This window comes from Eulemur rufifrons, chromosome 4 (genome assembly GCF_041146395.1).
Source record: "Eulemur rufifrons isolate Redbay chromosome 4, OSU_ERuf_1, whole genome shotgun sequence".
Lineage (NCBI taxonomy): Eukaryota > Metazoa > Chordata > Mammalia > Primates > Lemuridae > Eulemur > Eulemur rufifrons.
In genome coordinates, this window is record NC_090986.1 from 74,023,039 (window position 1) to 74,046,071 (window position 23,033).

General features: G+C 40.3%; 1 protein-coding gene across 3 annotated transcripts in view; it reads right to left on the reverse strand.

Annotated features, from left to right (window-relative positions):
• Positions 1–23,033, reverse strand: part of FRY (FRY microtubule binding protein) — a 398,737-nt gene that overhangs the window by 3,517 nt on the left and 372,187 nt on the right. For all 3 annotated transcript variants that reach the window (XM_069467740.1, XM_069467739.1, XM_069467737.1), the window contains 7 exons: positions 22,338–22,504; positions 20,949–21,138; positions 16,116–16,265; positions 14,894–14,992; positions 12,846–12,929; positions 5,713–5,823; positions 54–256 (listed from right to left, as the gene is read on the reverse strand). In XM_069467740.1, the coding sequence (XP_069323841.1) occupies positions 54–256; positions 5,713–5,823; positions 12,846–12,929; positions 14,894–14,992; positions 16,116–16,265; positions 20,949–21,138; positions 22,338–22,504 (1,004 nt within the window). The remainder of the gene's footprint in view (positions 1–53; positions 257–5,712; positions 5,824–12,845; positions 12,930–14,893; positions 14,993–16,115; positions 16,266–20,948; positions 21,139–22,337; positions 22,505–23,033) is intronic.

Below are 23,033 nucleotides of genomic sequence, written 5' to 3' on the forward strand. Positions count from 1 at the left end.
ACGACTAGGTGTGCAGTTTCTGTAACCACCTCTAAAAGAAATAGCAGAGTCACCTGCATTCCCTGATTTGCCGCAAAGCTTTGCCAAGTTCGTTGTTCTTCAGGCACTCCAGCATGGACTGGATGGCTGCTTCGGTGGACGTGAAGGACGGCTCGGACCACGCGCCCTCTGCATAAAGAGGGTCCGCCGCGATGGCCGCGGTGGCTTCCTTCAGGTGTTTCTTTAAGTCACTCAGTTCCCGGGACATATTCAGCAGCTGTTTAAAAAAAAATTTTTTTTTAATATATTGTATTTAGGTGGAGGGGGAATTTTACAACCCCAAAGGAAAGAACTTTGATCACATGGGGCCGGTTAAGCACAGGCTTAAATACCTTGGTCAATTCAAATAGGACAGATGACACCGTACTCCATGGTACGTGTCAGGGGTGGTGGGTTGTATGCATTGCACTGAGTAACTCTGGGCCAATAGATGGGAGGCTCTCCTTATACAAAAGAGTAAGACTTCATTTAAAATGCAGAGGGAAAGTGTAGAAGAGAACAGGCTCAAGAGTCGAGTAGATCTGGGTTCAAATGCCAACTCTGTGGTATACTATGGGAACACAGACAGGTTAACAGACTTTCATGTGCTTCAGTTTTCTCACCCGTGAGACTGAAGGCATTACCCACCGCACAGGGTTATTTAAAGATTACATGAAATAATGTCTATAAAATGCTTAGGACAGTTTGATGTATAAGTGCTCAATAAATGTAATTATGAACACGGACTCTGTTCTAATAGTAAGTTTTTCTCACTATTGGTTCTGTGCCATGGGAAAAGACTGAAGACAATTTTGAGAAGAAGGAGGAATAATAAAGTAATTTTAGTGTTAATGATACAGAGGAAAAGATATTTCCCCTCAAGCTTACTAGGATCAAAAATCCAGAGTGTTAAAAAAGCAAATCATAAGAGAAACCCTATGTCACTTCTAAGTGCCCCCAAATATACTATGGAAGACAGCTGCAATTTGTTCTGCAATTTGATCTCAAGGGCATTTAAGAAAATGACATGAAATTCATAAGTTTTTTTCCTTTTGTAACACAAGTTGATGAGTTGATGATGCCTGTTTACTTTGGAAAGCTATTTATTCAACACTTTCACCTTTCCTCTTCATTCCCGGCTTTTGTACTCATCGTACAAGTTATTAAACTGAAGCCATGAGGGACTATTTTTCTTCACACAGATGCCTGTTGAAGACAGCTGTACCTACTTTAGAGCTAGCTTGAAAAGCTACCGAGATAATCTTTTAAAATAAGATATTGGAGTATCTTGATTTTGTATACAATTTTAAGTTTCAAAGTGAGCTTCTCAATTATTTTAAACCTGGGTAAGTTTTAAACATTGTGTGTGTATATAGGCACACATTATTTAAAACATACATAGTATTTAAATACTATGTGTGCCCATATATGTATACACAGGCAAGCCTCGGGGATGTTGTGGGTTTGGTTTGAGACCACTGCAATAAAGAAAATATTGGAATAAAGTGAATATCAATAACAGCAATAAAGTGAGTCACACAATGTTTTTGATTTTCCAATGCACATAAAAGTTATGCTTATACTGTAGTCTAAGTAGCATTATGTCTAAAAAACAACACATGTACCTTAACTAAAAAATACTTATTGCTAAAAAATGCTAACAATCACCTGAACCTTTAGTGATAACCTTGTCGCTAGTGGAGAGCTTTGCCTCGATGTTGGTGGCTGCTGACTGATCAGGGTTCTGGCTGCTGAAGGTTGGGGTAGCTGCGGCAGTTTCTTAAAATGAAACAACAATGATGTTTGCCTCGTGGACTGACTTTCCCTTTCATGGAAAGATTTCTCTGTAGCACGTGATGCTGTTTGATAGCATTTTACCCACAGAAGAACTTCTTTCAAAATTGGAATTAATCCTCTCAAACTCTACTATTATATTATCAACTAAGTTTATGTAATTCTCTAAGTCTTTTGTTGTTGTTTTAATAATGTTCACAGCATCTTCACCAGTAGTAAATACCACCTCAAGAAACCACTTTCTTTGCTCATCTATAAGAAGCAACTTCTCATCCATTCTAGTTTTACCATGAGATTGCAGCAATTTAGTTATGTCTTCAGTGTCCACTTCTAATTCTAGTTCTCTTGCTGTTTCCACCACATCTTCAGTGACTTTCTTCACTGAGGTCTTGAATTCCTTAAAGTCACCTATGAGGGTTGGAATCCATTTTTTCCAAACTCCTGTTAATGTTGATATTTTCACCTCCTTTCACAAATCATGAATATTCTTAATGACATTTTGAACAGTGAATCCTTTCCACAAGATTTTCAATTTACTCTGCCCAGATCCATCAGAGGAATCTCTGTCTATAGCACTACAACCTTACGAACTGTATTCTTAAATAATAAGACTTGAAAGTAGAAATTGCATCATGATCCATCGGCTGCAGAATGGATGTTGTATTAGCAGCATGAAACCCAGCATTAATCTCCTTGTACATCTCCATCAGAGCTTTCGGTGTCTAGGTGCATTGTTAATGAGCAATAGTATTTTGAAAGGAATCTTTTTTCTGAGCAATGGGTCTTAAAATATTCAGTAAACCACACCGTAAACAGATGTGCTGTCATCCAGGCTTTGCTGTTCCATTTATAGAGCACAGGTAGATTTAGCATAATTCTTAAGGGCCCTAGGGTTTATGGAACACTAAATGAGCACTGGCTTCAACTTCAAGTCACCAGCTGCAATGGCCCTTTAACAAAGAGTCAGCCTGTCCTTTGAAGCTTTGAAGTCAGGCATTGCCTTCTCCTCTCTTGCTATGAAAGTCCTACATGGCATCTTCTTCCAGTAGAAGGCTGTTTCTTTACACCGAAAATCTGTTGTTTAGTGTAGCCACCTTCATCAATGATCCTAGATCTTCTGTATAATTTGCTGCAGCTTCTCTATCAGAACTTTGCTTCACCTTGCACTTTTCTGTTACAGAGACAGCTTCTTTCCTTAAACCTCATGAACCAACCTCTGCTAGGTTAAGACTTTTCTTCTGCAGCTTCCTCGCCTCTCTCAGCTTTCACAGAATTAAAGAGAGTTAGGCCCTTGCTCTGGATTAGGCTTTGGCTTAAGGGAATGTTGTGGCTGGTTTGATCTTCTATCCAGACCACTAAAACTTTCTCCATATCAGCAATAAGGCAGTTTCTCTTTCTTACTAGGCATGTGTTCACTGGAGTAGCACTTAATTTCCTTCAAGGACGTTTCCTTTGAATTCACAACTTGGCTAACTGTTTGGCACAAGAAGCTTGGCTTTTGGCCTTTCTCAGCTTTCGACGTGCCTTCCTCACTAAGCTTAATCATTTCTATCTTTTGAAATAAAGTGAGACGTGTGACTCTTCCTTTCTCTTGAACATTTGGAGGCCATTATAGGGTTAATTGGCCTAATTTCATTATTATGTCTCAGGGACTAGGGAGGCCCAAGGAGAGGGAGAAAGACTGGGGAACAGTCAGTCAGTGGAGCAGTCAGAACATTTATAGATTAAGTTCACCTTCTTATATGGGTGTGGTTTGTGGTGCTCTAAAACAATTACACTAGTAACATCAACAGATATAATAATAATGAAAAAGTCTGAAGTATTGTGAGAACTACCAAAATGTGACACAGAGGACATGAAGTGCCATTTTGGCACCAATAGACTTGCTGGATGAAAGGTTGCTACAAACCTTCAATTTGTAAAAAACACAGTATCTGCAAAGTGCAGTGAAGCAAAGAGCAAGAAAATGAGGTATGCCTGTATATACAATATTTATAACTTATATATGGTGTTTAAAACTTCTCTAGACTTAATAATTGAGTTCAGTAGATTTAAAATAATTACATATATGATACATATATACACCCACACATACATGGTATGTAATATATAATTTGCTACTTTAACATGAAACTCCAATTGCTTTTTTAATATAGCAAATGACATGTGAGTTGCATTTGTGTGTCCTCTATTTCTTGAGCAAAGATGATTCCAGGGATCCTGTTAGTACTTGCTTAGATTAAGAACAAACTTTATCTTGACCACGTGATAAATAACAAGTATCAACTGTTCTCTATTTTATCTGACAACCTCTAATTCTAGAGGAAAACTGGTTGTGAAAAGCTCCTCACAAAGAAGGTTGACTCGTGCCTCCTTTGAAATGAACATCTGAAAGTATACTTAAAAGTTACACAGTTTTTTTTTCCTTTTTTCAAAGTGAGTAGTAAATGGCAAAATGGTTGTCATTCTCCCTCTCTCGTGGCACCCCCCCCTTCTGCCCCCTCTGAGGCTGTGTGGTTGCCCAGGCTTTGTCCTCATCTCCCTGCTCTCACTGGGATGGTGTCACTGACGCCTGCTTGTTCCTAACCATGGCCACGTCTGCGCCCTTTGTCCGGATCTCTCCCCTGACCTCAGACCTTCATACCCAACCACCTGCACGAGGTCAGTCATGGTGCAGCCCGACTCAGGCACTGGCTAGCAGGCAGGAGGCTTGATCGCCTGGAGGTACCATCGCCTCAGTCCTTCCTTTTCTATCCCTGTGTCAGGTGTGGCACCGCTGGTCACCTCGTTCATCTGAGATGGAACTTGAGTGTTGTCTTCCATTCCTCCCTCTCTCTCGCCGCCCCCATCAGTTGGATGGGTCTTTTGTCCCGACCATGTCTCACATTTCCTTCCTCCTCTCCATACCTCTCACTTCTGTCTTGGATCAAACTCTCTTCTCCTGTCGGGTTTCAGCAGCCTCATAAGTGGTCTCCCAGTTTCCAGTCTAGCTGTCATCAAATACCCGCTCCGCACAGCTGCCTTAGAGATCTAAGTAAAATATTTCTGGGTGCAGCATCTTCCATGATGCTGCCCTCCCCTCTCTCTCACTGGTCTTATTTCATCATTCCTTTTTGGTTTGCATTTTTATATGCCAGCAATACTAAATTGCATGTCGTTCCTTTCCCCTTACCACCAGGTTTACGGACATGCTGTCTGTAACATTCAAGCCCCTGCTTCATCTCCCTAAGTCCAACTTGTCCTTTAAGAGTGCACCAGGGTGTGACTTCCTCCAGAAAGCTCTCCAATTTCAACCTTTCTCACCTGTAGGCAAATTAGGTGCTCATCCTCTGCGCTTCCATACCCCCCAGGGCACACCACCACCATTTCACTTGCTACGTTTACAGTGGTGTTTCTTCACATGTAGAAAAATTTCGGCTCCCTCAGCAGTAACATGTAACATGTTTAAATTATTTTACTTTTTATGTTTAAAAATATTAAAGCATCCTGATGCCAAGTAGGACAGGGAAACTGAGGAAAACCAAATACACAGGATAGACATTTCCTCCTTACCTCAATGTAAGGGCAAGTACGAAAAGCTAAATGTAAGGAAGAAAAATCACAACACAAGGCAATTCTTCAAATAAGGATGCCCGGCCCCAGGGCCAGGATCGGGGTGATCCCAGTGGGGCACCGAGGGCGTACACACAGGAAGGGGTGTGTTCTCGCTCTTACGCTTGTCTTTAAATTTTGAGGCACCTCACTTTCCTCACCTAGTCCTGACCCTGCTTTTGAAAATGAGAATAGAAAGAAATCCAAGACACATTTATTTCAGACTTGCGCTTGAGCAAAATAATTATGTGGGGATAAAATCACTTGGGCAGCTATAAACAGGGTGGGGTCGGGACGTGTGTGACTCACCTCTGGCATGGAGCTAACTTCGTGCACCTGGCCGATGAGCTTACAGTAGGACTGAAAAAGCAATAGCAGCTGGAAGTGTAGCTTATATAACCTCTGACACAGTTCCAATTGCTAGAGAGAGAATTTGCATGGGAAGAAATAGTTATTAAGGATCATTCTGGCATCACTAGTGAAATCTCAGTGGAGACAAACACAGTTTTTTTTAAATTAAGAAAACATAACTCGCTGTTATCATTCCAAATAAAACAGAAAAACAAATCCAGTCAATAAATATCAGTGAGAGATCCACGGTATAATATAGAATATTATATTCTATTATAATGGAAGATGACTAGAGGATACGAGCTATAAAGGGACTGAGTGAACTGCCAAATTTCCATTATATTTTCCCATTAAATGCCTACAAATTATAGCTGAGTGACTGTCTTAATTTTTAGAAGCTATAAATTTTTTTTAAAAACAGATTTTTTTTTATTAAAAGTATATTTGAAAGGGAAAACATTAAGTAGTTCTGGGTGTTAAACTTATAAATTCAGTAGACGCCTGGGCTTGGGAGATTACTCCTGTGACAGTTTTGGCTGCTGTTGAGGGGTGCAGACCCTCTCCCTAAAGTGTGTGTAAATGTAACAGTCACGCCATCCTCTAAGATACTGTATCAGTTTCACTGATGATGCTTCTACTTTGTGCACAATGAATATTTGTTGAACTAAAGAGATAAAAAAAAAGGGGCCACACATGCTTACAAAAAAGGAGAAATTATGAAAACATTCAAAACTTTCTGTGGAAGAACATTAGGAAGTAATCATACAGAATGGTCCTTCAGCCCCCATAGATACCTTTGGAATTGAAAATGTTTTTATGATACGGCTTATGTATACAATGAGGAAAAACATCATGAATAATTCCAACGCCAAAGATCATACTAGTCTTTGAACTGTGTCCTCTACACTTTGCCTATTTCATTCCAAGAATGGATTAGTTCCTAGGTAGCGGGTGGGATTCTGTGAAAGGAAAAGAACGGCTTTCACTAGAGAGAACTTCACGGCCAGCAGTCACCAGTGAAAGTGGGTTAAACATGTGGTTCCACTAAGCACTGTTCAGTTTTCCAGCGGGGTAGGATAAATAGGGCCTTTCTTTTACTAAGGACTATGAACAACTCAGGTCAGAATTGAGAGCTTCTGAGATGACTTAAAATTGTTCCTCCACATCAATTTCGGGAGAGAAATCACAAGAACTTAAATTTAGGTTTTAGGAAGAATATTCTATTGGTTATTATTAACAGACTTTTGATCATAATTCTTAAAAGTTACTAAAATTCATGCTAAGACTATCCTGAACGATGACATTTCCTTCCTGCCCCTTCCCTGCTCCTTAGGAGGAAAACCATTCTGCTTAGATGTATTGATCTCTCAATACTGGTAACCAGCCTAAGTTTAAAGAAGTATCTTCAATTGCTAATTATTTCAAACTGGATGTTTGGTTGTTTTAGTAAAACATTTTATTTTATGGTCATTTAAACTTTTCTTTATGGAAACCTTTTAAAATCTGGTATAAAAGATAACTGCCAGAGACTCATAAATAAAGTACTGTTTAAAAACAATGTTACCTTCACAATTTAGGGTGAAATCTAGCTATGAAAACTCTGACTTTCTTAAGTGCCAAATAATGGTAGTTATTACTCAGAATATTCCACTGAGAGTATGAGAATTCATAGCAATGTAGGTTTCTACGTTGGGGCGAAAGCAGCCCAGAATGCTACTAATCAACTGCCATGTCTCAATCTACCAAATAAAATAAAATTAAATGAAAAAGGAAAAACATGCTAACAGATATAACAGTAACGGTAAAAATAAGGTTTGTTATGGGTCCATGCCTAAATGGACAAAGAGTATGAAAGAAAGTTAACTTACTGCAAGAGATTCCATTTGCTACACAGCAAGCATGGCACAGGAAACAAAGGAAAGGAAAGAAAGTACAGGGTCAGTGTCTGCATGCAACAGAAAGCACGGCCCTCTTCCAAGAGCAGAACCGTCAGCAGTATTAGCATTGCTCGCCCAAACTTGATAAATGGTTGCAAATGTCGTACCCATTCCACATGCACAGCGTTCCAGTTAAAAACAAGCTCTAATGGGAAACATGTCATTGAAAAAACATAATTTTTAATCTTTAAGGTTCTCTGGTTAGTTGGTTTAGATTGTGTTAGTCTTAGAGACCAGAAATCAAAACTTCTATTGCTTGAAGATTTTAGTGTATAAATGTGCATAGTATGTGAACGTAGTAAAATTGGGAGGACGCCAGATGAGTAATTTGCAGAACAATAGCCCCAAACAAATTATACTATTGCTTTACACTAATTAAGGCAGAGTCTTTAGGATGTCAGTGGCATACCTACTAAACTATGACCATCCAATTAATGTTGAATAGAATTACAATCTAAGTGGTATTTTCTTTAGTTGGATTGACTTCCACATGGGGAATATTTTATAGGACTGCTATAATTTGTAATCTCAAAGGACTAAACATTGTATACCCTCAAACAAGTATGAGATATAAGTAATTTTCCTGCATTTTAGTTTTTATAATAATTTTTCTCCAATAGACAATTTCTAAAAGTAATCGGGAACTGATCGTTAGTCTAAAATAATATAAATTTGTAACTGGGCCATGTTCAATGATATTAATAGCTACCATTTTTTGATGTCACCATATCATAACCCTAGAACTGGTTTAAGGAAAATTTGGGTATGTGGGAAGAGATAACCACAAATTGGCAGAACATTTTAAAAAGGATCAATTTGACCATTCCTAATTATGGGTTAATATATCTGGTTCTGAATTTTCAAAATATTTAAGGACTTTTCTAACAGTTTCTAATCTTTGACCATAAAAACTCCTTATTCTAAAGATATTTTAAAAAAAACCTCTGGGTTATCATCAGTTTAATATATTATATTTTATTATAAGATACAGTACATAAAACAAATAAAGCTATTACATTATTATTTATTAGTATCTACAAATGTAATTAAAGGATCACCACCAACAACCCCCATCCCCTCCTCCAAGAGTCTCTTCTTCCCTCACCTAATGCTACTATCATGTGGGGTTGGCACATTGGTGACTATTGTATTATGTTTACTGAATAGTTTCTTGGACCTTGGCCATAAATATCGTTCAAAGTTTTGAAAGATAAACACCTTTAAGCCTGTGATGTAGATTGCACAACTTGAGGTATTTACTATTTTCAAGAAAAGTTTCTGTCTAGAGGTTTCTATATCCAAACTTTATGCACTGACATACAATGTCATGTCAGATAGGCACACAGGGCCAGTCTTAGTGGACACAGACACAGAACTTCCACCACAGAGACTTTTTGGACAGCTGCAAGTATGACTGAAATGTTTAGTATGCAGTTTAGCAAGTAGCTGCTTCTACCATGGAATTTACTTTTCAGGAGTGTGGAATGAAGCAAGTGCTGAGTAAATTACATGGTCTTGTGTGAAGAAAACTGCTGTCTGTTTATTGTTTTCCAAAACAAGGTTGTAATTCAGGGAGGTCTGCAAATCAGTTAAAGTAAAATCTCCTCTGTTCAATACAGGCAAATGAAACTTTTCAGCTCCAGCTTGGTGCTAAGGAATTTCTTTGTCAATGAATCCCTCCCACTCAGCTCTCAGGGCACAAAATAGCGTGGTTCTTGGGAGATGGCCAACTGTGACAAATACCAGTTCCCAGTATCCTTCCTAAACTCTCCTTTTTAGGTAGGCTAGTTCAAGCTTCCTTCATATTTATTATTTCAGAGTCTTTTCCTAGGCCACAGGCTGGGAGCTAGTTTGCATTTAGAGTTCCAAAAAGATAGTGAAAAATGCCTTTCTAGGGTGTTCATTTTATGGAAAACGTTAAAACATTCCCCCTACCCCCTGCCCCCCATGCTAATGCCTTCCTGTATCCGAGTTCTAAAAATAATCCCTTGAGAACTCTACAAATTTATGTGTTTCGGTGACTTTAGGTTCTTTTGAACATGTGAAATTTTTTTTTCCTTTTTTCTTTTTAAGGGACAGGATTTCTCTCTGTTACTCAGTCTGGAGTGCAGTAGCCCTATCATACCTCACCGCAGCCTCAAACTCCTGGGCTCAAGCGATCCTCCCTGCTCAGCCTTCAGAGTAGCTGGGACTACAGGCATGTGCCACCACCCCTGGCTAATTTTTACAATTTTTTTTGGAGAGTCAGAGTCTTGATATGATATCACAGGCTGATCTCTGTCTCCTGGCCTCAAGTGATCCTCCTGCCTTGGCCTCCCAAAATGCTGGGATCACAGGCGTGCGCCACTGTGCCTGGCTGGGAACTGATGTTTTATATGGTCACAAGGATATTCTTCAAGCCCTGTACCTGCACTCCTGATAGGGCTTGATTTATAAATTGGATTTAGAGGTATGTTTTCTCAAAATGAGAGAAAAAAGATCAAGAAGCAAAGATGTTAAGAACTGATTGATCATAAACGGCCGAGGAACGGGCCGCTTAAGAAGCCCAGAATAATCTAACTCTTGCTGATTAGCAGTAGCATAGCCACATCTGGTTTCTCTGTATTCTCACATGGGTTCCGTGCTTATGACATAACCAGTCAGTGAAAACCTAAGACATTTTTGACATGACAGAAGATGAACCACAGTGTACTATATTAGCTATTATTTTCATCATATTTAATCTCTTAAAGTCACGGGATTAAACTAAATGAGATAAAATTTCGATAACCTAGCCTATTGATGAACTTTCCTAAGCAGGTGGGAACAGTATGTACTCACCTGTTGCTAAACCGCTTGGGTCTGGCACATTGATGACTATTGTATTATCTTTGTTGAGTCGTTTTTTGGACCTTGGTCATAAATATCTTTCAAAGCTTTGAAAGATAAATACCTCTAAGCCTATGATACAGATTATACACCCTAAGGTATTTAGTATTTTCAAGAAATCTGTAAACTAACTCCGGAGATTTCTTTAGCCAATATGGGAAAGAGATTTACTTATAGAAGAAAAACTGACTGACTGTATCTGCAGGATGATGTTTAATGGATCACAACCTAACTGGAGAAAAGTCTTGTCTTATTCAACATTTGACTTGTTCAATTTGTGTAAGAACAGAGGTTGCAGGATTCTCATTCATGGGCTATGTAGATAGGAAATACAAAACAGAGAGGGTTAGTGTCCAAAAAGTCTCTAAGAGTTGGAATGATGATTTGAGTATAATAAGATGAAATACAGCTGGGCTACATGTAAATTACTGTACTTGAGTCCAAAGAGTAAATGTTCAAATAGTGCTCAGAAATACCTTTTGAATTATGAATGTGTCATCTAAAATCACTTATAACAAATGAAGTGGAAACACCGCAGCTTTTCCAGGGCCACCTCTGCAGAACTGGGATGATGAATTCTGTTAATTAGCTATAGGGCCAACAAGACTGAAGCTGGTGCCCGGGGAATCCAGAGCTGAGACGTCTAGAGACTTTGCTCCCTGACTCCATTTATGTTAACTTAAACCACCTCGTAGTAGCCACTCCAGAATGAATTCCACAAGAGGTGGAGAGGTCAATGGAAACCCAAATCCTTAATTAGAAGTTCTGGTTTTAAACTGTGAAGAGATTTCTCTCTCCATTTGCTATGTGCAGGCTGAGAAAACACCACTACAGCAGCGTCTATTACACAAATGAGTGACATTGATCTCATGAGAGACATGCAAATCTCACTGTTTGATGCCCTATTTACTTATGCTGCCCCTTATTCTAGGGGAATTAGTGTTATAATCACCAAGAAGCCTAAGTCATTTCCTAATCCCGTCTATCCTTTAAAAAATGTCTTCCCCAAAATATACTTCCCAAGTATTAGCAACACTTTTCTTAGAAACATGGTTCATTTTGTTGTTTTGAACATGCGTTGAGAATTCTCCTCCAACACGCTCCACTGTGAGTGGGTTCAGCAGACGGATGCTTGCATAATTATACACACAGATATTTCTCACATATGCAAATAAAATAATACACTTGCCCATTTTATTGAAACACACAGCCCTCTCTAGCTTTCATTCTGAATTTTGGGGACTTAGCCACAGAGAAATACCTTTCTATTATAAGTACCATGATGTACTTATAATAGAAACAGTCCAAGCACCATGATGTTTGGTGCCCAGCCCTCGCCTCCAGTGCTGGGAACTCAGCGGGCAGTGGGCATGGTGCAGAGTCCATGTGGGGGGCTGATTTTTAGCTCTAGCTCATTGTTGCTACTTGGGAAGGTGGGCACAGGGTTGCTAGATCTACTTATTTGGAGACACCAGGAATCCTCTTTTAAGTTATGTATGTATATGAAAATTAAAAATTTTGAAATGCAGGGTCAATTAAAAAATAATGTGCAAGCTTAATAAAAAACAATGCAAACTTAACAAAACATATCTGTGAACTGGTTACAGCTTATAGGCCATCGGTGTGTAAACTTTCTTCATTATTTTGATGTCTACGACTTCATGTTCAGAACAGAAACTGGAAAATAAATACTCAATACTCAGCAAAAAGTTATATTCTCTTCCACAAACAATTCCTCACTTAAATCACTTGTGAAGAATGACTAGAATTGGTTACTGCCAAAGACCAGACCAGACCGGGTAGGGTTTGAGGGTTGGGAAGATCTCACATGCCTGTCTATACACTGTTACACAGCATGCTGATCTGAGGTGTGTACTTAAAGCAATTCTAAATTAGAAAATCTGTTTTAGAGCTAAAAGGTCAAAAGAAACTCTCTTCATTTAGGGAACTAAGGGGTTCAGTGAAGAATTAATGGAATTTGGTTTTACATTCTGAATTAAGAATGGATTTATTAGGGAATGATTAGTATAGTTAGAGTGTCCAGCAAAAAAGGTTATTTTTACTCCTCTACTTTTACAAAAAGAAGAACCCCCCCCCCCCAAATCCCATCAACACACAGTCATGCACGGCTTGAACGTCATTCTGTCTTACTCTGTCGGTTTATGTAAATGTATGGGATGACTCACTCCGCCTCTTCCTTTCTCCAGTTCCACACCTCTCGGTAGATCAAAACTAACACACAATGTCAGAGCACAGAAAAGATACATTCTAACAGGCTTTTATTACCTTTTCTTCTGAGTCCCCTGGTTGACAGGTAATTACTCCATCTCTTGATCCTCCTGCAAATGTTGCCTTACAATTTGCAAGCCACTGTAGTCAGAAAAAGAGAGAGACAGCAGTACATCCAGTGATGACGTGAGAACATTTTTAACATAAATTCTGTCAGGAAAAATTTATTAAGCTTCTAAAGATATTATAGTAAAATGAAATTTTGCTATAATGACTTTTTGAAAAAGGTCATTTTTGGGGATTAAAGATTAACTGAAATGATACCATCTGTTTATATGGGTTCGGTGATGGTCATTTAAAAATATAATTTCAACAGTATGCTATATCGCCATGGGGAATGGTTTTACCATACCATTCCTAATTTATGTATAAATGAAAATGAATACACATATATATTCATATATATATATGGCTAGAAACCTTCCATATGTTTGAGGTTAGGAGGCAGAACCAACACTTCCTCACAGGCCTGGTGATTCTGGTCAACATGACCTGACTTGTGATACACTGGCCACTCTGTTATATTGAGGTGGCTTTTAAGGGACCTCTAAGGGACTTCTAAGGGACGAGTCTCTTTCACTAGAAAAAAGCTATTGTGATAATAGCTCAGCTTTTTAGAGATTCTGCCGGTCTTAGGCATCTGGGATAGTAACACAGATAGATGTGCAAAGGAAACTTTGAGCAGGAAACAATGAGCATGGAAGAATTAAAATTCACACTTGACATCAAAGTCTAGTTTGGTTCACCAACCAGAATGAAAAGGTTACTTCTACTGGCTGACGACTGAGAAGCTGGAAAACAGTAACAGCTAAAGAGCCATAGAAATGGAAGACAAAGAGAATTGTTATGAGGGAATGTCAGAACTCTCGCCCTCAGACAGGTCATGAGAAGATCAATAACAACAACAGCAACAGACAAACCCAAGCCCAGTAACTTTATAGTGAACATCTTCTCTATATATGACACTGTGACAGGCAGTTTTCCAGATATTATTTCTATTTTCAAGGCAATATTGTGTCGTGGTAAAGAGCATGGACCTTTGAATCCCATACATCTGGCTTTCAATCCCATTCTTCCACCTCCCAGCTAATCAGGGTAATACCAGTGATCCCAGCATAGTTGTGAGCATTAATGCTTTAATTTAAGAGATTTAACTCTTAGCAGGTTGTTAGGTTGTTGGACACATAAAAAGGACTCAGGAAATGATGCTGCCATGACTACTATAACTGTTGTGTCTTTACAACAATCCTGTAAATTAGTTATTATGACCCCTGGCTTACAGGTGATGCATCTGAGATGAGAGAAGGTAAGTAACTTATTCAACATCATTAACCCTTAAGTAACTGAGCTGCGGTTTGAACCCAAGTCCATCTTACCTGAAAACCTGTGCTCTTTCTATAGTGCCTGACATGTAATAGAAAGTGCTCAATAGATACTACACACAATTATTCTTATTTGTGAGTCGCTGAATTCTCTGGGGCTGCAACTGTGCATCTGTCAGAAAACAGGTGGTTTGCATGGATGGTTTCTAGATCACTCTGTCTCTAACATCTTACAACCTAGATCTATGAAGGAAAAGAAAAGTAAAGTGCAAAATCCGAGGCCAAGAGAAGCCATGGGGGTGGGAGAAAGCCCCTACGAGTGGGTAAGAAGAGGCCAGAGATAAGATCCACCACAACTGGTTTTGGGTGAGGCTAACACCGGAAGGAAGGAATCAACAATTTCAAATCTCTGAGAAAAAAGTTATAACATTGATAAAGTGACATATTAAGCAGATACACATTTCTTCCAATTTTTTGGTAGGGACATTATAAGGCTAAAAAGCTGAAAAATTTCTTTTTTGTAAATACCATTTTTAATATAATCAATAGTATATGGAGTTCTACTACCATTAAATTGGAATTGTAATCCTTAACTGAGGAAAAGATGAAGTCTGTCTTCTACTCTCTAAAGAAACTATCTTAGGTTAATCATAACACCTCCCATAGTGGTTGAGTTCATTCGATTTTAACTGAATGCACATGCACAGGAACACAAAAGCTTACAGAGAGAGTGGCCTCTTTTCTGTTGTTGTAGGTATCCAAATATTCTTGCAGTTCTAGAACGCTGAACTTGAGTTTGTCCAGAAGTCCACAAGAAAGGAGCTAAAGACAGGAAAATGGGTTGTGTTAAAACAATTAGAGTGATACCAACACAAAGGCATGACTACACAGATAGAAAAGAGAAGTACATTTAGAAGTAATATAAAGGGGGCACAGTGCCATCCATTTTAATAAGCTGTGAAATTTGGGATTTTGCTCCAGTATCAGCTGTAATTGCAAATGAACACTAGCTTGCTAATCCAAGCCTCCTATGAAATGATTTTTTTCCAATAGCAGTATAGGCAGACACAAGTCTTCCCAACTATCCCATAGAAGCCCACATTAACATACGGTGTCCATTTATGCACGGATATAATCATCCAATCATACTTTAAGTAGTGTGAAGACAGATCTTCAAAGAAACTTTCAAACTTTTGTATTTAATCTATACCTTAAATCATTTAAGACAGAATGATTTTTCATATTGTATTCCTTGCTGCAAGACAACCAATCACCAATCAGGTTCTTGGAAAGACTGACCCTTCAGAGATTTTCAGAATCAAAGCTCATGCTCATTGGTTCTGAACCTTGGTTATTATTGAGCATATGTGATGGTTCTGTGATAGAATGAGGGCTGTGAAGAAAGATAACGTAACCTCTGCCCTCAAAGGGCTCATCAGTCTTGCAGGGTTGGAGTTATAGTTATAAAGCCATGATTCAACTGTCAGATAGTGACTGTTTTAATTTTTCTTTAAACTCATCACTGCAGTTTGGGCTGGGTGAATCCTGAGGGCAGTGAGTCTTTGAGACGGAGGGATGGGGAAAGTGGTGACATGTTGTCTCTGAAGACCCGTCTGGCTGGCCAACCTGGAATCGTGGGGACTGGCCAGGTCAGCTCCAGGGGTTATCTGACCATATATGCACAGCTGTCAAAGTCAGAGTCATCAGAGAGAGGTGCCAAGGATGCAGAGGGAGCACAGGGGTGGATCTTTCTCCTGATTCCCTGGCAATGTACAGTAATTACTCTGCAGACCCAGAGGCCTTTGGGGGTCACATCACAACACAGTGCTGCCCACAACACTGAAAGTGTCTTTAAAACAAACCACAAAACAAACATGCTACCCTGAAGTTCCACACCATAAGTCAGGCAGGCTCTTTGCTGCAAAAGCAGGACTGGGATACTCACGGTTTCAGCATCCACGAAAAGTGTAGGGCATTCAGAACAGGAGGTGAGCATCTGGGAAGAGCTAACGAATTTGGATCCGATTCCCCGGAGGTTATCTCCAAGGTAACTGGCTGCATCACAGGTTAAGAAGCAGAACCTTTTCTGAATATTCTGCAGGGCAGAATAGTGAAGTGAAATTTATAAAGGCCAAGTTTAACTTATGTACTATAAAAAAATTTGGGGGAGGGAGGGGGAGCATCTCTTTTTTTTAAATTAATTTATTTAATTGGTTGATTTTTTACTTGACAAATAAAGTACATATCATATAAACATGTTTTAAAATATGTATTCATTGTGGAATGGCTAAATTGAGCTAATTAACATTCATTGCCTCAAATACTTATTTTTTGTGGTGAGAATGCTTAAAATCTACTCTTAGAAATTTGTAAAAATATAATACATTGTTATTAATAGAAAAAAACTTTTTAAATATTTATACAAATATCAAATGAACACGAGTCCTAAGGGTAATGGGGCAGGGGAGCAGAATGAATGTTTGTGTTAAACTAAGTAATCATTTGGTGTGGACAATGTTTCTCCCTAAAACATCATTTTCCAATGTGTGGGTGGTTGTACAGGTTGAGTATCCCTTATCTGAAATGCTTGGCACCAGATGTGTTTTAGATTTTGGCTTTTTTCAAATTTTGGAATTTTTCAGATTTTGGAATATGGTGTTAAGTTGGTTTTATGTGCAATTAAATAAAATACTCCAAATCAATAAGGTAAGAGCTTCAAGGAGCCTGAAATTCCATGCCTAGCATTGCACAGCAGCCAGTTGAGCTGGGACTAGGATTCAGGTCCCCAAATAGTTTGGGGTTCTTTCCAGGCTGCCTAAGCATAAGGTAAGCTTTGGTTTATTTTTCATTGTACTGAAACTAGATCCATCAGGGAACTTCAGAGCCTCATATAAAGGCAGGTGACATTCAGGGGATAAAAATTCAGTTTTATCTTCTCCTGAGTTGCATATAAACACATCACATAATGTGGTGACATTGTGTGATGGACGATGGCAATGATATTCTCACACACGAGCAACAAGAAGAAAGTATAATGACGGAGACACTTGGAAAGATGTTTATACTGGACCAGCAGAAACCATTTCCTTGTTTCTAAAACCCAATTCTTTTTGCAATTACCTCCTCCCCACCTCCTCCAAAATCCAACCACACACTGGGAAACATGGTGTTCATACTTACAGGAAAATGTTAGAAAACAGTAAACAGACATGGTGAGAAGATGAGAAGTGGTTAATAACAGCTAGACCGCAGGTCTGAAATGTATTTCATTCCCAGCAATATGTTAGTACCCATTTTGCTTCCAGCGTTGCTTTTAATCACATAGTATTTCACAGGGGTTGAGAAAGTTCTTAAGGCTAAATGTAATATTAAAAAGCAACATAGGAGGTATATATTTTTAAAAATTATTATTGCAGATGAGCTCCATAGGTGATTGATCTAATACACTGATGAAAACAAAATTCAAACCCAAACGAGTCCCCAAAGGGCTGATGCCCAGCCCCACCTCTCAGCTTATGTGCATTTTAATTTTTAGTACTTTCTTCTCCCTTTTCCACAACTGCTTTGCTCTCAGGACAGTGGGTGCTATGGAAACTGAATCCATTTCCTCAGTGGGGTGGTGAAAGGAGCATTCTAGAGAGTTGACTGTTACCGGACAACAAATGTCAAATCAGCCCCTCTTAGGAGAAGGGACTGTCTGCACAAAAGACATCAGATGTGACATTTGAAGCCTTTTCACTCCTTTAGTCACAGTTTTACCATTTGAGAGTTAAGCTCTGGTCTCTTAGGTTTCCTACGATCTGAGTGTCACTCTCAGAAATGGCTAGAGAGTCCCCAGGGGAGGAGGCCCAGAGCACTCAGGCAGGGCGGCCCAACTCTCCATGGCAGGCAGCTGCTCCTGGGCTCTCACCAGAGGAACCAGGCTGTGGGGGGCCTGGGCCACAGAGCACACGCCACTGACCTTGAGGAAGAGCGGCCCAATGGGAACAGACAGCACGTGCTGCCTGCCTGCCAGATGCATGAGCTGTTTCTCTACTTGAGCTGTCCCTAAAAAGATAAAACTCATAGACAGTATCTTTATTTCCATTGTACAATGGAGGACACTGAAGCTTGGTGAACTTAAGGACTGTCTCCAAGTCTACCAGGCCAGTAAGCGGCCAGAACTGGGATTTGAACCTAGGTTGGTTTAACTCCAAAGGCTATTCTTACCTCACTATTCTGTTTTCCACCCAGGAACCACCATCCCATACAACTCTTTTCTCCTTACGCCTCACCAGTATCTCAACTAGTGGGTTGCCAGGCACCAGGGGGTAGAGGGCAAAGGTTGGGGCCTCCCTTCTGCCTTCCTCACGCTACCTGCATACCTGGGCAGGTGGGAGAGGAAGTCGGGCTGAGTGGTGGTGGCTGCAGCTGTGGGCCATGGCTGACCTGCCACTCTTGGTAATGAACCTACTTGTCTACCGGCATGAAGTCAGAAGCTGTATGTTTAAGGTTTCCATTTATTCTTTCTACATTTTCTGAGCACCTATTCTGTCAGCAACTGTTTCAGCTGCTGAGAAATCAAGGTAGCAAGGCACCATTACCTGCCCTCTTCTGGGGAGACAGATAGCTAAACGAGTAATTGTAATTGCGACAAGTGTAGCAGATGCAAGTACAGGATCCAGGCGACAGGGGAAGGGAGAGAGAGGTAAAGGAAGGCTTCATTCACGGAAGTGATGCCCAATCAGGCCTTTGAATGCTACTGGGAGTACAGCGTGGGGACAAGGCAACATGACTGTTCTAGGCGGAGGACAGTGTTGCTCAGGACGATCAAATTAAGCATGAGTAATCCAGTAACTGTAATAAGAGAAAATGACTACCACAGCCAAACTTAAATATGTACTATTAATCATTATTTAAAAATAGCTTTTAGAACAATATAATAAGTTGCTTTGCTTCTGATTCCTTAACATTAAATTCACCTCAAATAGTAGCTTTCGGGAAGTTTGCTTTAAAATTTCAATCTGGCTTACTGTTAAAGAGTTTCTGGAATTCTTACCTTTCAGCAGCCAACTGTTTTCTGATTTAAGCCTCACACCTCATCCAGCCCCAAATTAATCCCAGACACGACCTTAATTTGTCCATTCAACTTTCTAGGTTTCACTTCCATTTAAATAGTTGAGAGAGCGTGCCACAAGTAAGCCTGCAAGTGAGAAACTACAGCTATCAGTACTATTGGTATACAATTCTGCAAAAATGGACCATAAGAAGGGCCTCCAGGCTCAAAAACAGAGTTTACTCTGTATTACTAAAAATGTCTTCCTGAATTTGAAATTATTTAAAGTAGATGATTTTAGTTTTGTCTAGCCTTCTGCTCACTAGGATAACAGATTAATAAGTAACCTTAGAGAGGCGGTTGTTACACTGGCCTGATTCTTAAGGGCTACTAAGTAGGAGGCACTTTCTCATACCATAAAAAGAAATCTGCAACGCACAGCAACCGTGCTACAATGCCAGTTATCTCAGAGCAGACCTGAGCAAGGGACGCTGGCTCCTGAAATGTTGAAATGATGTTTTAAGATAGTTTTACCAATGGGGTCTCCTAGGCCCCGACTTCTTAACCCATTTAAGGGGGACATAATTTTCATTTTGCACTTTTGATATAATTCCTCATTTTCCTGCCTTTCCCTTCTGCCATGGCTCTTCCTGTAGGTGATTAGAGGGCCCCTTCCCTCAGTCAAACCAAATTATTGTCCCTGTCTCATGATACACTCAGTTTAACTCAACATCTACACAAGTTTAACTAGATTTTAACCAGTCAGTGCATCCATTCATCCATTATTCAAGTCTACTCAAAGTTGGAACTAGACAGCTTCTTTCTGTTTTTTCCCCTTGTATTATCAGTGGCAGTTCTGTTTAATGAGTTATTAAAAATAAGGTTAAGGAAAATGCTGATAGAAAAGCATTTTCATTATAGGAAAATAGGAAATTGAAAGAAAGTATTAATACAAAGAAGGAAATAAAAGACACCCCAAATCTCATCACCCTGAGAAGACACAATGAAACTCTGATATACTATTTTCATTATTTTCTAGGCATTTCAAGAACAGGAGCAGTATATGGTGTTTTTCTTAAAAAACTAGCTTTCTCTTAAATTATATGGTAATCACGTTTCCACATCAACAAACCTTCACCTACAACCTCATCTTCGTGGTTTTGTGGCTTCGTCATTCCCAGTATTGCCATTTCACAGTCAATATCTGCTTCAAACTCAACGTAAAGGTCTAGGTGTCCCTTCATGTCTCATTGAGGGCTCAGAAGTGCACTCTGCTGGCCATGTTTGGTACTGCACCCCCGGAGGAGGGGACATTTCTGACAATTTGCACAAAGACATTGACTGCATGGACCACGGGACTGTGGTTCACATAGGAGAAGCGGTTGTTAGACTGGCCTGATTCTTAAGGGGTACTAAGTAGGAGGCATTTCTCCAGGTCAAAAAGAAATCTGCAACGCACAGCAACCTACCTACAACACCAGGAACGACGTTTCATCTGTTCAAAAGCAACTAAAAGGAGTAAGCAGGTGTTCACAGCTATGGCTGCCACGTTAAGGAATTCACTGGGCAGGGGAGGGGTGGAGATAAAAGACAAGGCAGGCCAGGCACACATAATGAAGAAAAGAGAGAGACAAAGGAGGAGGAAATAGCAAAATCCTGAAACAAAACAACTCCTTCGTAAATTAGGCGCTCCCTGGCTCCCCCAGGAGACCGAGCCCTCTGAACTGTCAGGGAGCCGCGTACCTTAAACAAGGAGGAGAACACGTGAAAGGTGTACACGGCGCAGGAGCCGTCCGAGTCGCACATGAGCTGGTTGATGTGGCTGCGCCAGGCCTCCTCGGCGTCGTCACAGGCCGCGGGCTGGAAGGCAGCAAGGATGGCCGAGAAGAAGGGCGAGGGAGGCGGGGAGACTCCCCTGTCGCCTTCTCCAAAGCTGGAAGAAATGAAAACGACCATGTCAAGAAATGACGTCCTTCTCATCCTTTTCCCGGGTTCCTATATTCTAACCCTGCTGGTCAGCATGAGGACGTAGCCGTCCTGCCCACTCTTTCCTTTCGGCTTTGGGCACTTGGCTTTCGCTCAGAGGTCACCGAGATTCTTCTTTGATTCTAGGGAATAGAATTTTCGTCTCTAGAATTTCTGTGATTCCCCCATTTCTGATTTCCTTTCTACAGACTCCGTACCTCCTGCAGCCTTCAGCAAGGGCCGCCCAGTTCCCCAGAGACCAGGGCCCCAAAGTAAACACCAATTTCTAGGCTTTGGCACTTTCATTCCTCTTCATTTTTCACCACAAAAAATTATAATAAAAATTTTGAATCTTCTAATTTTTCCCTTCTGGAGGGAGAGCACTAATGAATGCCACTAGGGTAGCAGGAGGAAAGGAAACCAAAGAAGAGGTAGGAGAGACAGAGAGGCACCAAGAAAGGAGAGACAAGGAACGAAAAATGAAAAGTCAGATTCTTCTCCAGGTATTACCTTAACCTTTCCTTTGATGGACAGATACTGCTCACCATAACAGAAGGCCTTTGTCTAGCCATGTCAGGAGCTTTTGCTTAGTTCTTATTTTTAACTTTCAGAAGAGTAATTTTAGAATCTTGACTTTCTTATCCTGAAGTAACTCTGCAGCATTATTATTTGTGATTTATTCTAGATGCTGCATTAGTCTAACCTTCGGTGTTTTGATCTATTCCTCTTCATATTTTTTTCTATTTGTGTATCTCACTAGTCTTCGAAATATCAGTCACCAGGCTGAAAGACACCCACTTAAGGAAGAGTATTTAGTGTATAAAGAGCCTCTTGTTCTAGTCTTTTCACTCCAAGTGGAAAGAACTCATTTCCAAGGCGGGCCAGATCTTGCTTCAAGCTTACAAGGGCTGGACCATGGCCCCAGGCCCTTGGGCTTTTCAGGTTGTTTATACCTTAGGAGTTCTTCTGTGGGTACCCTGTCTTGGCTCTATGTGAGGCCCTACGATGGGGATAGATGATTCTAACTCAGCTGAAAACCTGCCAAGTTCCATGTCACTTTGGACTAGGACATCCCAGCAGTGCAAGTGTGACATTTAGCTTTAGTGTGGATGCAATACAAGTGTCAGGTACACCCACACCACCCACTTCCACCAAGGGCTCCGTTACCTTGCAAGAGTAAACTGGTCCAGTGCCCGACTGCCTTTTTCCTCCGCCTCAGTCGTGTCCAGGCTAAAGCTGTCACTGCATTCGAAAGCTGCCGGGAGTTCATTGATGGAACTAGAAAGATCATCTTCATGCACGGTGGTGTCCTCCTCCTCCCGGACAGCTTCCGCCTGGAAGAATGAAAAGGGAAAAGAATCCCCAGACATGTGAGAATATACACAGGACAATCTGTTCAACTAAAGAAAAAATAAAAGACTGAAATGCTGACAGCGATAGAAAGGAGGGCATTTGCTTTCTAGCTACAATACAGTCAGTTTCTAGACTGGACTCAGGAATTCTCTGAAGTACTGCTTATTCTTTATTTTCTTTTCAGTCTCTTCCCAACAGTCCCCACAGGGGCTCTCAGTAGATGATCATGTTTGAACCCATGCTTATGGGGTGTAAATGCTAAACTTAGAAAAGACCATCGAGACCCTGGGTCCAACCTCCACACTTTACAGATGAGGACACGATGCTCCACCTGGGAAAGGGACTTGCCTAATATCAGGCCGATAATCAGAGTCGGAGCTGGCACGAGAAACACCGTGGTCTTTGGAATGAGAACTCCTTCCATTGTACAAACCCAGCCTTCTAAAAGCAGGGCTATCCACAGTTAGTTCTCCAGCGTAGAATCCCTTTGCCCCTGGAAACTAGAGTTTG